This window comes from Carassius gibelio, chromosome A9 (assembly GCF_023724105.1).
Source record: "Carassius gibelio isolate Cgi1373 ecotype wild population from Czech Republic chromosome A9, carGib1.2-hapl.c, whole genome shotgun sequence".
Lineage (NCBI taxonomy): Eukaryota > Metazoa > Chordata > Actinopteri > Cypriniformes > Cyprinidae > Carassius > Carassius gibelio.
In genome coordinates, this window is record NC_068379.1 from 16,496,759 (window position 1) to 16,513,106 (window position 16,348).

A 16,348-nucleotide genomic window follows, 5' to 3' on the forward strand; every position below is an offset into this window, starting at 1 on the left:
TCTATCTATCTATCTATCTATCTATCTATCTATCTGTCTGTCTGTCTGTCTGTCTGTCATTCTATCTATCTCTATATCTATCTATCTATCTATATGTCATTCTATCTATCTATCTATCTATCTATCTATCTATCTATCTATCTATCTATCTATCTATCTATCTATCTATCTGTCTGTCTGTCTGTCTGTTTTAACGATCACGATAATGACGAAGGTGGTGACGTAGTACCTCGCTGCTCGTGTTGGCAGCAGAGTTGAAACCGTGGAACCGGCGAACAAGAGCCGAATCCAAGAATCGTAACCGATTTACCTCAGTATGGAATAACTAGACAAGCGTGCTTATTCTCTGTTCAACTTCTTTTATTATAGTTTATTACAGATAGTTTGTCCGCTGAGCTACAGCTGTTGTTCCCTTGAGGAGAAGAAGTGGAAGTCCGTTCTAAACTTTAGTCTAGTGATTCACTCCTGCATGAAACATAACTCTGCCTGTCTCTCGGACGGTGTGTATTTCGAAAAAAATGAGGCGAAGCTTTTTTTGGACGTTTGTTTAAATAAACGATAGTTTATTTTTGGTGTTTTAGCGGTATCGTTGAGGGCTAACGTTAAATGAGCTAATCTGTGCTAGCTGGAGGCTCTTAGCATCGGTTACCGTGTTCAAATTCAAGTGAGCTCATTCCATTGAAGCGAATTTGTTTATTGTAAACTCTGTGAAAAATCGAGAACTAAACACTCTTTCTGAAGCCTTTTCACTGTTGACAGCGTGGACACCGTGAAGAGGCCGGTGGCAGTGGGTGGTTTTTTTCCCCTTCCTGGTTGTGAGTCTGTACATGAGCAGAGTGCTGGTCAAGTGATAGTCCTCGGTCCGCAGACTTCACTGGACTCTCGCTGGAGGCGATGGCTCGGAGGAGGCTGGACAGTCGCAGTGGATCCTCGGCTCTGCTGACAGAGATCCACACTCACATCCACACAGATGCGTTCGACACTGTGTTTGACGTGAGCAACGAACTGGGCAGGTGGGGAAAACACTTCATCATTACCTAAAAGACGTCTTCTTTTAGGTGTCTCCATCTTAAAATGCTTAATTTGACGTACTCGTAATGTTTTTATGTCAGTTGATGAACATTAGAGTGACTGTACAGATGATGATGATGTAAAATATGCATCGGCATGTTTTTCTTAATGTGGCTGTTCTGACATAATCTGGATGTTGTCTAGTACACAAGTACTGTCAGATTTTTTATGAAAACAACTAAAGTTATTTGTCAAGATTTTAAAGGGTTTGGGAACAATAGCATGTTTTTGTACTTGCTTTATATTTGTTCTGCACGTAATGTCATGTCTTTTGTGTATGTAGTTTTAATATTTATTATTACAATTTAAAAAATAACTGTTTTCTATTTTAATATATATTAAAATTTAATTTCAACAATCTTCAGTGTTACATGATCCTTCAGAAATCATTGTAATATGCTGATTTGGTGTCCAAAACACTTTTTATTATACTTTAAATTACAAATGTATTTATTTATTTATTTTCTGGAAACTGTGTTTGTTTAATGTTTTTCAAGATTGACTGATGAATGGAAAGTATAATAGTACCCTTAATAGAACACCATTTTTATTTTTTTTTATATACATTTTGTTTAAGAGCCTTTATTGTCATGTCTAATCAGTTTAATTCATCCTTGCTTGTTGTTTCATCTCATTGGGTTTGTGCATATAGTTGGAATATTTTCCGTATCATTAAGTATTGTGGTCCCAAATCATAAGACAACATATGAACTTTAGGATAGACGTGTCCCTGGTTTATTTAGTGTATTTTGTCACAGAGTGTGCAGGACTGAAGGTTGTGGAGTGTATGGAGTCTGTCCTGCTTAGCTATTCAGGATTGGAAAGCCCTTGCTCACTGAGCTGTGACTAATAGGCCTATGTGTGTCACTGCTAAAGCACTACAGCAAGGCTTTGGACCTCGCAGGAAGGAAACCCATGAGGGGGAACCAGGTCCAGTTTTGTGCTGTGATGTAGACCGTACTGTGAATACTGAGAAAGAGGAAGTGACATTGATCTCTTCCTCTTTTGCATACAGCCATATTCGGCTTGTTTTTATGCCTGTTGGCTGTGTTGTTTCAACCGGAAATTATTTCACAGTTCACTTACAGTTTTAACTCTTCAGTGTGAAGATGTTTTGTTGTTTGTTCTGTGGAGGAAGGTGCAGTTCTGTGGAAACTCTAAGTTGAGTAAAGATGAGTGTGAAGACTGTTCCTTGTTGCATGGTTTTTATGAGATGACTTGCAAACTTGTTCAAATAGAGCAGATCTGTTTTGAACCAGGATCAGTACGAATGGGGTTTATTGGTTTTTACTTGCAAATGAAAAAACCTTTCTCCCTGACCTGGGAGAGTCACAGGAATTTTTAAGAAATCATGGAAATATCAACACTGATTTTATTTATATATGCAGTGTCATATTAATATACACAATTCAAAACATTTGATGTCTGTTGTTTTTAAAGAAAGAAATTAATACTTCTATCAAGTATGCACTAAACTAATCAAAAGTGACAGTAAAGACATTTAAACGTTACGAAGCATTTCAAATAAATGCTGTTCTTCTGAAATCTCTAATCATCGAAGAATCCTGGAAAAAAAAAAAAATTGTCAAGGTTTCTACAAAAAATATCAAGAAGCTTTTAAGCTGTTGAAATAATCAGGCTTCTCAACATTAATAATAAGCAAAATCTGTTTATGAACATGATAGGCAAGGTGAAGCACACAGAGTGAATGCCACAGTCTGGTCCAAAGAATTGTGGGATTGGTTTTGAATTGATGCTCGTATCCTAATGTCTCACCTGTTCATGCGGTGACAGTAATTGCAGTTTTTAGAGTAAAGACTGGCCGACATCAGTCATCTAACCTGGTATTAAACTGTGACAAGACAACATCTAATGGAGGGTTTGACTCATTTAATAACTATCTGTGTCAGTGAGAGCTTGAGTGTGAATGAGACAACTGCCATAGGTCTGACTGATTGAATGCAAACCGTGACATCTTTAAAGTGCATCATAAATCCAAAAAAGTAGTTATAACTTTATATAATATAAAAAGTATATTATAAGTTTAGTTTAGTATTTATACCTCAAAAATTTCCATTTTCTTTCATTCTGCTTCCGTTTTTTAATCTTTCCATTCCATCTGACCTCTGTTTGTTTTCCTCAGGGGGAAGTTTGCAGTGGTGAAGAGGTGTGTGGAAAAGACCACTGGGAAAGTCTTTGCTGCGAAGTTCATCAAGAAGCGGCGACGGGGTCGTGACTGCAGGGCGGAGGTCATTCATGAGATCGCCGTTTTACAGCTGTCAAAGAACAACCCTCGTGTGGTGAACCTGCACGCTGTATATGAGACCGATCACGACCTGGTTCTAATGCTGGAATAGTGAGTGCTGTGATTAGATGTATCAATTGTATGCTCCTGTTCGTGGAACGGTTGTGGAGGTCAGTACTAAGAATAACTGTGAACGTGTTTGTGCGCCAGTGCGGCGGGCGGGGAGATATTCGACCACTGTGTGTCAGAGGAGCTGCTGCCCGAAGGTCAGATAACCCGTCTGATCAGACAGATGCTGGAGGGAGTTCATTTACTGCACCAGAGCAGCGTGGTCCACCTGGACCTGAAGGTCAGATGCTCGGCTGCTTTTAACAACTTTTAAATGAGATTATCTGTATTTCTTCTAGAACACACTAGTTTATTTATTGACAAATTTTTTTTTTTCTCTCTCATTCAGCCCCAGAATATTCTCCTGACGAGTCTGAGCCCGTTGGGGGATATAAAGATAGTGGATTTTGGCCTGGCACGCAGGTTGGGCTCTGCTGGGGAGCTCAGAGAGATCCTGGGAACCCCTGAGTATGTTGGTAAGGTTTATTCAGTGCCATTTGTCTTCAGATCCACACATGGCTCTGTGCTCATGGCCTCATCACAACAGAAGAGTTCATGTTTAGTGAGAGTGGTGTATTTGGTGATTTATTTTTGCCTTTTATGATATATCCAGCCCCTGAGATCTTGAACTATGAACCAATCACCACGGCGACAGACCTGTGGTAAGTCTTAATCTTGTTTCAATATACATGGTTCCCACAGGGAGATATCCAGACCTGAGATAGTCATGGACATTAATACAGTTGTAGAAGGCCATTGAAATTTAAATGGACATTAGACCATTTCTATTTATGCTCATAATTCATGGAAATTTCTGAATGCTCATAAAGATACTACTGTTAAAAAATTAGGAATCATTAAGAATTTATTACAAACATTTTTTTGAAAGAATTCTCTTTACCAAGGCTGTATTTAGCTGTAAAAAATACAGTGAAACCAGTATTATTGTGAAATATTATGACACATTTTAAAATATGTTTTAATAATAAACATCTGTTTTAAAATGTAATTTATTCCTGTGAATGCATAGCTGAATTTTCAGCAGCCATTACTCCAGTCTTCAGTGTCACAAGATCCTTCAGAAATCATTCTAACATGCTGATTTGGCACTCAAAAAACATTTCTTTATATTATTGATGATGAAAACATGCTGTTTAAGTTTATGCAAAATAAGCTAGAAAGTGGCAAGTTGAAATGTGCCCCAAAACCTTCTAAAACTAGCCGAAAGACCAGCAGGATCAGGCAGCTGAGTGAGGCTGCAGGCAGGATGGTCTGAGGCTAGAGGAAAAACACTTTGTGTTAACAAAGGATATTCCATGTATGTTTTTGTTTATTGGTTGTTTAAGATGGTTTCAAACTGATTGTGTGTGTGTGTTGACATCAGGAGTGTGGGTGTGATCGCCTATATGCTGGTGACAGGAGAGTCTCCTTTCGTTGGCGAGGACAAACAGGAGACCTTCCTAAACGTATCCCAGGTGAACGTGGACTACAGCACAGAGGCGTTCTCAAGAGTGTCTGAGCTGGCTGTCGACTTCATCCAGAAACTGCTGGTCAAAACACCAGAGTGAGTCTCAGAGACTCTCATTTCAGACAGTTAGAGGAAGTCAGGCTTGTTTTCCAAGCTGAGTATTGAGCAAAATAATGTACGCTACTGCTTCTAGATGAAGAGTCATGTGAGAAGTGCTATGGGAAACCCTTTTCCACTTAAAGAACAGTAAATATTCTGGGTCATATGACTTTATTATGCATTGAAGAGTTTTAGAAATGAAGTCATTTTTGAAGATTACAAATTAACTTCTCCAACGATCACTCTTTTATGGCTCAAAGTACTATTGGTTATCACAAAGTATAAAGTCCAGCTATCAATTCCTTTTCATTTGTCTTCAAACATTCGCAAATTTATAGAAAACATTTAAGCATGAAAGCAACTGAGATAAAATGAGGTCAAAATGGACTCTTAAGCAAAAAAAAGAAGCAAAAGGTTAACTTGTTCTGAATGGAGTTCAGATGATAGATTCGCACTTGTTGTCATAAACTAAATGATGTACTTTGATTTTATTACTGCTCTTTACTGGTAGTTTCAGCATTATAGTGTCAGGATGGTTTCCATTCAAAGTCCTTTACAGGAACTCTCTGCTTCTTTATCAGGGATCGTCCCAGTGCAGCCGACTGCATGACCCATCCTTGGCTGTGGCTCCATTGTCCCGGTTCTGATCCGATCCCAGTTACCCCTCGCACTCCCCGGGAAAGGAGTTTCGGTGGGAAGTGGTCCGCCCCACCCGAGGATCCTGAAGACAAAGAGAACATTTCAGACTCGACGCACGCAAAAAGGTTTCGTTTTGAGGAGGACATGTCAGCCACGGGCGACGGTGACTACCTATGCTGATCCGAAAGGGAAATGCACATGCACTGAATAGCATTGTCACGTTTTCGGTCCTCTTTGGTGGCCTCCACGCAGCACCAGCAAACATGCTTCTGTCCTAATGCTGTTTTCACCATCCTTTGGTCGACCAAAGATGATCTTTTCACAAAAGGGCCAAATCTGGTGTAATATTAATATTATAATAGTGAGAATCTAAGTATCTGTGTTGCTGTCCTGTCCCAAGATGCTTTTCCCTGGCGTCTCCTGATTTTAAATTATTAATTTAAATATATTTCTGTTTTAATGTACCGATTTTATTTTCTGCTTATCTTAGCCCATATTAATCTCAACACTATTTCCAGAACTGCACTTAGGGATTTGAAAAAGAGAGCGGCAGGGCATTCGATGCTTTTTAATTCGGCTTTCACTGAAGAGAATCTTTGCTTTTTGTGTGTCAACATCAGAAAGAGTTTGTATGATTAGACTGTTGATGCTGAAACACCTAGTGAGATGGTCTCCTTAAAAAAGCTTCAGTACAAGAATCCCCTCAGTGTATTGGTGTGTGTTTTGTCATGCATCCTCTTCTTTCTTTTGGCATTGACACATTAGTTGGCTCACTAAAAATGTGACTCAACTCAAACACGCACATCACACCCTGGATTACACAAATATGTGTTTGTATTGCCCGTAGAACTTCCTCCTAGATAACGACTAAAGAAAAGCAGGAACGCACTTAAACCCTCTATTATATGTGTTCGTGTCACTAAAACATGAGAAAAGAATTGTAACCACATTAGATTTAGTAAACCAAATGTATCTATTGATTTAAAAATCATTCTTGTTTTAAATGTTTCCTCTTTTACTACCAACATATTGTATAATAAACTATTGTTAAGCACCATTCTAGCATTCCCCCATGGCAGGCACCTAATGTCTCAGTGCCTGTGATGGTCAGTGATGTACATATTCATGAAATGATAGTTTTTATCTATGCACAAATCTGAGGTAACTCAGGGTTTTTGTTTTTGGGACAGGTGTTTTGAAGCTAATGCTATGAACTGATGGAGGTTTCAGTACTTGTTCATTCCGAGTCTAGTTCTCAGGGTTATCTGTAACTGCAGTTTACCACTGTATATTTCTTGAGTGCCTTTGCGTGCATTTCTTCCTCCAGCCTGACTTCATCTTCTGTAATACCAGCGCAGCACATTTATGTGGATGTATTATTATTAATGTTCATCCTGTTTTAATTGAGAGACCGGTACACACTTTAAACTGATTGCTTGGTGTATTTAAAGTAAATTATTTGTATGTGTTTTTGGTTCTGGAAGTATATATTATATTCAGTGGGATTTAGAAAGGAAAACAGTGTTTAAGTTGTATTTATGGGCTTGAATTATGTAGGGCATAAAAAAGATGGGTCATCGGAGTTGGCCGTTTTTGTCGAAATGACATGGTTATGTTCTGATAGTGAAGCATGTTTTGTTGCGACGAAAGTACAGGGTGTGAATTCTGAAATGAAGGCAAATGAATGTTATGGTGGAAAGTAGTCTGCTCAGCAGAAAGTGTGTAGTAATGCAAATGTGTAGAAATACAACTGGAAAAGCTTATGGTTTATTTGTGGAATGTTTTGTTGACCGCTTTTGTGAGTGGCTGTTGGAACTGGAAATGTTAGAATTACAGAACTTGGTCTTCAGGTCGAGCCCTTGGGTGTTATTGTTCTCTGTTTAAAGAGGTGTAAAGAGCTCATGTGTGTTTGCGTGCAAAGGGTCTCACGGTTTCCCAGAGATGTCACCAGTCTGTAATCATAATAGAGCTATTGTCTCCTAAGACGAGAGGCTCTTGTCACGATCGTGTGCTCACTGTATGCCGTCATCTTAAAGGAAACTTGAATCTAGTCCTTGCCTGGGAAACAGCCTCAATAATGTTTAAAGGTTCCGTGAGGTATTTGAAGCTGGAATTCAGTAGAGAATAGGCCAGGCCTTGGAGAGCATTTCTGAGCAGTCGCTGTGGTCTTTGCAGAAAGCTTGTGACAAACTTTGTAAGGACACTTACGGGATGAACTTTCTTGATTCTCTCTCTATTTTAGGATTAATGAAAACTGATAGGATGATACTTCATTTCATGATGAAAACTGTGTATTTTGAGTTATGCACCAGAATAAATAAATTCTAAAATAAATACATTCTTATAAAGGCATTGACTATAGAGTTGTAAAGGATGTACACTTAATTTGCATTTTATATGTTGTTGATACATTTATGATTCTAAAGTCATTTCCAATTTTGTTTTTAAAATGAGACTGTGTACCTCACGCAACTACATTGATTTATTTATCTAGCTCTGACACGTGTAGACTTTAATATACACATCATCTGACACCTTTTTTTGTTTTTGTTTTCCTCCTCACATTTTCCATGACTAATAAGTAATAATAAAAATGTTGAGCAAACTGCCTTTCACTTTCAGTTCAAGGATATTGAGTATCAATATCGTATCAATATCCAAGTATACAGAGTAGGATAGAGTATTTTCATGCTTTTAAACAACGCCCTATCTCTAAATATTCATTTGCAGATAGATAGATAGATATATAGATAGATAGATGAACTCGTTTAAATGTAATATTTCTACACATCATCTGAAACATTTAAACATTTTTATTGAATAAAATCAGCTTGGAATGACTGAAGCAGGAAGTACATTCATCGCATTACATTGAGGATATTGCTAAATCCACGTACATATTTGTATGTGAAACAAGAGCAATCCAAATAAAGTGCGCCACCTAGAGTCATCTGAGAGTCAATACTGGAACCGTTTTAGATGCTAACCACTACTGCGCAGTCAATAAAACATTTCACTATGAGTCAGTAAATCAAATATTTTTAAATGTTTTTTTTTTAATCTAACCAAAAATATATTATATACATCTGATTACAATGGAAGATCCCTAGATTCTTTTTTTTTTTTATTATCAAGTAAAATAAATACCAAATATTGAACACCAATATAGAACATTCTCTCTCTATATATGAAAAAAACAGTTGATTTAAGACTGATTTAGCATGATTTATACTCCTAAGTATAAGAAGTTTTGTTTTCAAGATAATTGTATTAATAATAAGCACTTTCAGATTTCTCTTTTCTATGTTGTGTGAAATGAGAGCTCTCTGAACATAAGGGATGTGATGTTTTACAAAGCATTCCAAACAGACTTCGTAAAATAAATATACTATATCAGAGCTGATGGATGTATATTGCAACAGGAATACAATTAGGCTTAATGTCAGGCAGCTAAATGTTGTACAAGGTTGGTCATTAAGCTTTCATTTCTCTTGTATTTTATGAGCGTTTTGTAGGCAGCATAGAGTTATTCTTCTAGAGCCTGGGAATCCATAGCTTTTGACTAACTGATGTATCAGTCCAATACAAAGCTGCCTGTTCTGCAAATACAGCATTCATTCTATGTTAAGACTTGTGAAAGCAAGGATCTAGACCGGTCAGAACCGGTCAGTGCAGTTTCTGGCTTAGACAAGCACCCAGATTCTCCAGAGTCTTTATGAAGTGCTGGTGCTCTCGCCCAACCCACGCCCTCATTGGGTCGCGTACCTCATATGGAGTGACATGAGCATGGACGGCTACGCCACTGGAGGCCAGCTCACCCAGGGCACACTTATCGGTTACCCATGTCTCATTGCCACTAGGGTGTCCTCCATCCAACCAGTACATATCTGAAACACTGACCAGAAACAACCTCAGTTCTGGATCTGCTCGAGCTCCAGCCAGCTCATACACTATTTGATTGAGAACAACACAACCTTTACTGAAGCCAACTATGGTCAGGGTGAAGCTTGCAGGCAGCAGGCCAGGGTTGGATGTACCACTAAGAGGGGGTGAAGGGTTTGGGAGGCCAGCCCGCAGCATGCTGTGACCCAGGAGTGCTCTCAGGTGGCGAACAGCTCCGTAGTCTGGAGAGTGTTCAGGTGCACCAAATAAGTTGCTCTCTACAAAGTTCTGATAACATTTTCTGTAGGTACATTTGGGATGCACGGATGACCCAGATATGGCAGCCAGGGAAACGAAAGCTCAGGGTGAGAGCAACACGCTCCAGACTCCAGGACTGCCATGGAGCAGCATCAGGCTGGAGGGCCATTTCCTGCTGAAAGTTCTGGATGGTGGATGAGAATGAAAAGTTGCTTATGAAAAGGGGATGCATAACTTTTTTTTTTTTTTATATTGCATTTATGTAGAACAGTTTCTCACTAAGTCACCATTTTTTTATTTCTTATTTTACGATTTTTTATTTTACGATTCAAGTATATTTAATTTTTACTAAGATTCTTGTAGAAGAAAATAGCAGGACTAAATGTGCAAGTCTTTTAATTTATCTAAAATAAATAAATAAAAATCATTATTCAGATATATTTATTAGCTGTGAAACATATGTTCTAGTGTTTAGGGTCATAAAAAATTCATTCAGCAATGAGACATTAAATAATGAAAAGTAATTAAGAAATGTATTTTCATCAAATAATAATGAAAAGTCTCTGGGTATTCACAAAATATAATGGCGCACAACTGGCACAGACTACTGGTGTGATGCAATATGAAAATTGAGCTTTGCCGTCACAGTAATAAATTACATTTAAAAAATATTTTCAAATAGAAAACAGTTCTTTAACTTTTAAATTATATTTCACAGTATTAATGTTAATTTATTTGTATAAATGCAGTCTTGGTGAGCATAGAACACATTTAAAAACATTATAAAAAATCTTAACAACCATTTTTATTCATTTACATTTTACTTTCCTCAAAATAAAGGCTTAACCAGAATAGAAATTTAAAAATGGAAAATAATGCACATGTGATATGTGAACGTATGAGCATAACTCCAGGACGAAAGGAATTCAGAAATCCTCCGAGACCTTGAAGTGATGTGGCATTGATATATGTGCAAGAACTAAACAGACTTCTGCAGTACGGTCTTAATATGCGTCATGGGTCTGTTTTCAAAGTGTCTAATGAAAAACTAAATATACAGATCCAGCCCAGTCGCAACAGAAGCTGTATCATAACTTTAATGAATAATCCAAGAGGTATCTTACAGGGACTCCACAATTTAATACACTAGCCTGTATTGCTAGCAAGTGGCATATTTTGGATCAAATAAAAATATGCATAGGCATTATCTAATTCCTGATTTATGCTGAGCGCTTTCCTTTTTTATATATGTAATTTAAACCAGGGCGTGCAGTCAGTGGTACCAGGACAGATTCAGGACTGATGACATGCACCAACCTGAATGTCTCCAGGAAAGAAGACTACGTGATAATTTCCTTTCCGCAGGTTTTCTGTTTCATTGTTGCATCGTCTCTGCGTTTCTGTAGCAGGTCTTAAGAGCAGAACATCATTCACGCGGTTCTGATCGTAACCGGGGACTGAAACCAGACGGAGCACCCCGCGCGCAGCAGCAGATGTCCCGGGCCCGCACAGCCCCGCCGCGGTGGTCATTTTCCTCAAGCCACAACTGATCGGATAGTATACTTCCCATAAGCAAAAAGATTATGCAGTGTCGACTGCACGACCTGCCACATTAAGATCAAAACCATCACAGCGAAACCAGAGCAAAAAATAATCCCGCATGATCCTGCGTTCAGGATAATCCGGTGGGCATTCAGCCGTTAAATTTAAGCGTGCAATGAAAAGAAATGTTCAGGATAATGGAATATGTATGTCGTATAATTTGTTTATATTAAACGCCGCGAAGTGGCATTTTACTGGAGCGTCAAAACGTGACAACGATGCGCATGCGCTGTGTCCAGACGCGTGTGTGAACAGCCGCAGAGCTGATCCATAACGCGTTTGGATTGACAGCGTTCATACAAGACTGTAGTGATTAATGCGGCAGAAGTGTTTAATCTAAGCTTTTAAACTCATGAATCGGACATTGCTAGCGGAAACACGGAGCGTGCCGTGCGTGTTGTTCTGTTCACGCCTTCAAATGGTTGTTAAACTATACTGAAGTTATTAGGCATCTTTTTGTTACATGTTACATGCACTTAGTTGTGACAAAACTGTCTGGATCTGTGCCTCATTAGGAAGAAAGCGTGAAAGGCATCACAGTGTTGAACATCTTCAGTGATGTTGTTGAGTACAACCGCTCCATCATCACTATTGTTGCACGCATTGGCCTATCAAGTGAGTTCCCTGCTCGTCCTTCTATATGTTTTTAATAAACGTATATTTGCTGAGAACAACTGCTTTGTAAGTGATTGTACAAAAGAGGCCATTCTTTATTGTCGTCATTTTCAGGGGAGAGTTGTACTGTCGGCTTGAGAGCGTGCATGCTCTCTGATTGACATGAATGTTCATAAAGGCATCCAAACATGCATGGGTGCAGTGGATCTGGGGCCTCTCTATCCACTGGGGGAGAAGGTGGGCCTTGAAGAGTGTGCAAAAGAGGCCCAGGGTATGCGGCCATGCATGCATGCAAAAAAAAAAAAAAAAAAAAACATTTTAAAAGGCATTTTCTGAATTTCCAGTTTGTAAAGTGTAAAAATAGTTACAATATAAATTATAAATAAATTGAATAAAAGTGTAAAACAGCACAAATTTAATACCTAAATTCAAAGTGCTTGCACTATTTTTCATATTTGTGTATAGTATGTATACATTAATATTTTGAAATATATATGCCCCCAATTTACAATCAAGGTTTATATTGTACAATAATTTTCAAATTTGATTGTTGTTTGCAGTGCTTCATTGTAGTTTATTACCTCATAAGATTTGGTTGGTTTGGTTCATGTCATTCTGTCAACGGTTCATAAAAAAAAAAAATATATATTTCTGGGGAAAAATACTTTAGTAACCAAAACTGCTGAAAAAGTTTTAAAGGGATAGTTCACACAAAAATGGAAATTCTGTGATCATTTCCTCACCCTCATGTCATTCCAAACCCATTCGACTTTAATATATTTTTAAAGCACAAATAATTGTATTTTTTAATTAATACTGAGTTGTTGGTGTTTTTTTTTTTGGATATGTGTGTGTGTGTGTGTGTGTGTGTTGAAATGAAATATGATTGCTTTTTTTAAAATTTTAGTTACTTTTACTTGTTTCCCTCAGACCTCAGTCCTAGTGGGACAAAAGCCTCTCAGGTTTCATTTCAAAAATATCGTATTTTATGTTTTGAAGATTAACCAAAGTCTTGTTGGTTTGGCCCAATGTGAGGGTGGTAAATGGTCCATTTTTTTTAGCTATCCTTTTAAGAGAGTGTTTCAATTATTTTAATCACTATTTGAACTAATAAAACCAATAACATGATCTGCAGGTGTTGGAGCCATGCAGCCTCAGTTTCATGAACTGTTTCGTGACCATCGATACCCAGGATCTGGCTATGAATCCATATCCCTGGAGTTCAGGTCATGGCTCTACCACATGAAGGTGCTGTGGAGATTGCTTGTAATATGGACATTATTCAGGGTGGTCCTCCATCTTCCTTATCTTATGGTGAGAAGCAATGGTCAAGCTTCACCATTGGAGGGCAAAACTTCTGCCATGCTCCAGCCTCACTAATCACAACACGAGGAGCAGAACTGGCTAGACACCATGGTGTGGCCATCGAGGGCACAGCCCTGGTGGGCTTTATCCCGGGTGAGTAAGAGACTGGCAGAGGGAGCACGCTTTGGAGAGTTCTGGAAAGAGCTACAGCGTGTGCAGATGTGAACAAGCTAAAAGCTTTCATCACTGTGCTAAACTGCAAACTAATCAGTGCTTAATTAGAAGACACTGGTTGAGCCATCGACAACTTACAGTAGTTGATGTACAGTGAACAATGCTTAAAGGGGTATTTCAGCCCAAAATATCAACTTGGTCATCATTTACTCACCCTCCTGTCACTCCATGACCTGTGTGTCTTTTTGTCCTTCTGTGGAAGACACATACACAAAAAGATAATTTTCAGAATGGTGGTAACCAAAGAGTTTAAAACTTTTACTTTAATAATTAGCTATATTTATATAGCGTTTTTCTAAGCACTCAAAGCACTTTACAATGTCAGGTGGTATCTCTTCATGGAATATCTTGTATGGATAGAAAGACTATGAAAACTCCAAATATCTTTTAGAATTCCACAGAATAAAGTAAAACGTGTGGAAAGACATGAAGGTGAGTAAATGACAAAATTGTCATTCTCTAGACTCTTTTAAGGGTGTACTCACACTGCCAGTTTGAACCGTGCCCGAGTGCGTTTGACCACCAAAGCGCGGTTCGTTTGACTAGTGTGAGTGCTCCGAATCGTGCCCGGGCGCGGCTCGATTGGCCGGCCCTGGCCCGCTTGGAAGAGGTGGGCCAGGGCACGGTTCAGTTGGACTCGGGCGCGGTTCGCATGCAGTGTGAGCGCTAACCGTGCCGGGGCACGGAAAAGGACGCTTTGCATCACGGTTTTGCGACGTTCCAAAACCAACATGGCAGGGAAAGGGTCGCTTTGGTCTACGGCAGAGGTGCAAAACGCATAAACAAACTAAAAACTGCAAAGTCCTTGCTACACTTCAGCTGGTATCTTGCAAACATCCTCATACGAGCAGCACGATTACGTGAAAATGTTCGCGCCACTAAGGCGACACATCTGTTTAACAACAGGCTGTGGACCAAACAACACAAAATTATCCACAAAGAAAACAGAGCGATGCACTCCATTGTGTTCATAGAGCGCCGCTCTTCCTGTTTATCCCGAAACCGTCGCACAATAATGACGTAAGCGTGCTCCGGCACGAATGCTGAAACCCTATATGTGAGTGCAGGCCAGAGGGGGAGTGGGGAGGGGGGACAATCGTACTCGGGCCCGGTTCATGGCAACCGTGCCTAGTGTGAGTACACCCTAATTAAGTCTTCACTTGGTGACTATGTGAACTCTTTTATCTTGTTATTATTGATCTCAGATATTTTTTTGTCAGTTTGAGTTGTGTAAAAAGGTCTGTATTCTAGGAATAATATTTTGATCAAAAAGAACAAAAATACTCCATCTTGGAGTAACTCTATTATATTGAGTGCTTTAAAAGTTATTTGGTAATGTGTAATTATTACTTGCTTGGTGTATATAGTTTTAACTGCTTTTGAAGCATTTCTGTGCTAAAGGTAACTTCATGAATATAAAGGTTTTAATGCCGTAATTTGGGTTCACAGTGCATATTTATCCTTACTTGTTCAACACATGATATTCTGCTCGTAGGTGTTAATTATAATAATAATTATACAAAGGGTAATTAGGGAAGTGTAGTTTTGAGCACTCCTTGATGATCTCATTCAGAGTTATGGATGTCAGATCTGGGACATTTAGGTGATGTAGTGCTCAAGGGAGGACCATACTAAATATTATTATTATATTACTAAATATATGCTCACATACTGATTACAAAAATGGACTGAAAGAATATCCAAGAATATCCAAACATGCAAGCACAGACAGCAACAGGGAAACTAATTTCACAAGCCGCTGAGATTGACTTCAGTGATATTTTTCAGAGGAACAAGACTTCTGTTAAACATTCACACACGTTTGTGCTTAACTGAGTTGATTATAAAACCCAAGCATGGGATTCCTGACCTTATATTTAAGCTTACATCTGGAAGAGGAATAAGCGGTCAAACAAAGACAGTCTCATACAAAAGACTGTCAAATTAAATGTAATGTGGTGCTTTAAACATTTCACTTGTGCTGTAAGATTTAAAAAAAACAAGAGGGCACAGAAAATAGTCATGGCTACAGTAACCACTAATCATATACACTTCCTCTGAGTTCATGCAATTGACATTTGACACAGATTAAATATGAGACACTCTAAAGAGTTATTACTGAAGCCACAGTTTTGACTTTCTGAAGTTGGAGTGCATTTTATACAGCTGTTTTTCTTGACGAAAAGAAAAACCCTGGCTCATAATTTAATAGTGTTTGCAACCTAACCACAAACACAAGAATTAAAAATATTTAAGTGAAAAGCAATGCTATTAAAATATGAATCACTAAATTACATATTAGATCATATCTTAATAATACAATCATATTGCACAATCTATATTCAAAGAAATCAACAGGGTCCTGCATTAGCACTGAAAATATATAAACACCTAGTAACATACATTACCTGGTACAATGAATGAACATACGGAGCTTCACTCATGCTGCAAATGTTGTGTATTGGAACTATTGGGCTAACTGAAATAAAATGAAGTTCCAAACATAGGTTCGGGAGGAGCCCAATCATTCAGTCCTGTTGATCATCATGACTAGCCTAGATAAGCAGCAGTCACTGCGCCGTGCGCCATCCCAGCAACAATTCTTCCAGGGGTAGCAGTAACCCAAGTTTGTTTAGTATTAGCTGCACGATAGCATCCCTAAATTGATATGCAGATAACATCAAATGTCCATATAACAAAACACAAAAGGTGTTACAATATTCGAATATGCAGAATCTTTCAGCATAGTCATATCTCACTTTATAAAAGGCAGCAGTCTTCAATGTAAATATCAAGAACAACAATTACAACAAAAGCCGGGA

The 16,348-nt window shown here is 38.5% G+C and overlaps 1 protein-coding gene and 1 pseudogene across 1 annotated transcript; one reads left to right on the forward strand and one right to left on the reverse strand.

Moving 5' to 3' along the window:
* The first annotated feature begins 229 nt into the window (after positions 1 to 229).
* On the forward strand, positions 230 to 7,978 carry LOC128019802 (serine/threonine-protein kinase 17B). Its single transcript, XM_052606050.1, has 8 exons — positions 230 to 500; positions 760 to 1,013; positions 3,215 to 3,427; positions 3,527 to 3,665; positions 3,774 to 3,900; positions 4,038 to 4,086; positions 4,809 to 4,988; positions 5,573 to 7,978. The coding sequence occupies exons 2-8, from the start codon at positions 895 to 897 to the stop codon at positions 5,808 to 5,810; spliced, it is 1,065 nt and encodes a 354-aa protein (XP_052462010.1). The 5' UTR covers positions 230 to 500; positions 760 to 894; the 3' UTR covers positions 5,811 to 7,978.
* A 447-nt stretch (positions 7,979 to 8,425) lies between these two features.
* On the reverse strand, positions 8,426 to 11,888 carry LOC128019803 (mitochondrial protein C2orf69 homolog; annotated as a pseudogene).
* Positions 11,889 to 16,348: the final 4,460 nt, after the last annotated feature.

Bases quoted from the DNA above. Each gene is read 5' to 3' on its own strand.
- LOC128019802 (XM_052606050.1), top strand. From the start codon at position 895: ATGGCTCGGAGGAGGCTGGACAGTCGCAGTGGATCCTCGGCTCTGCTG. The intron at 1,014-3,214 runs GTGGGGAAAACA...TGTTTTCCTCAG, and splicing joins GTGAGCAACGAACTGGGCAG to GGGGAAGTTTGCAGTGGTGA. The intron at 3,428-3,526 runs GTGAGTGCTGTG...TTTGTGCGCCAG, and splicing joins CTGGTTCTAATGCTGGAATA to TGCGGCGGGCGGGGAGATAT.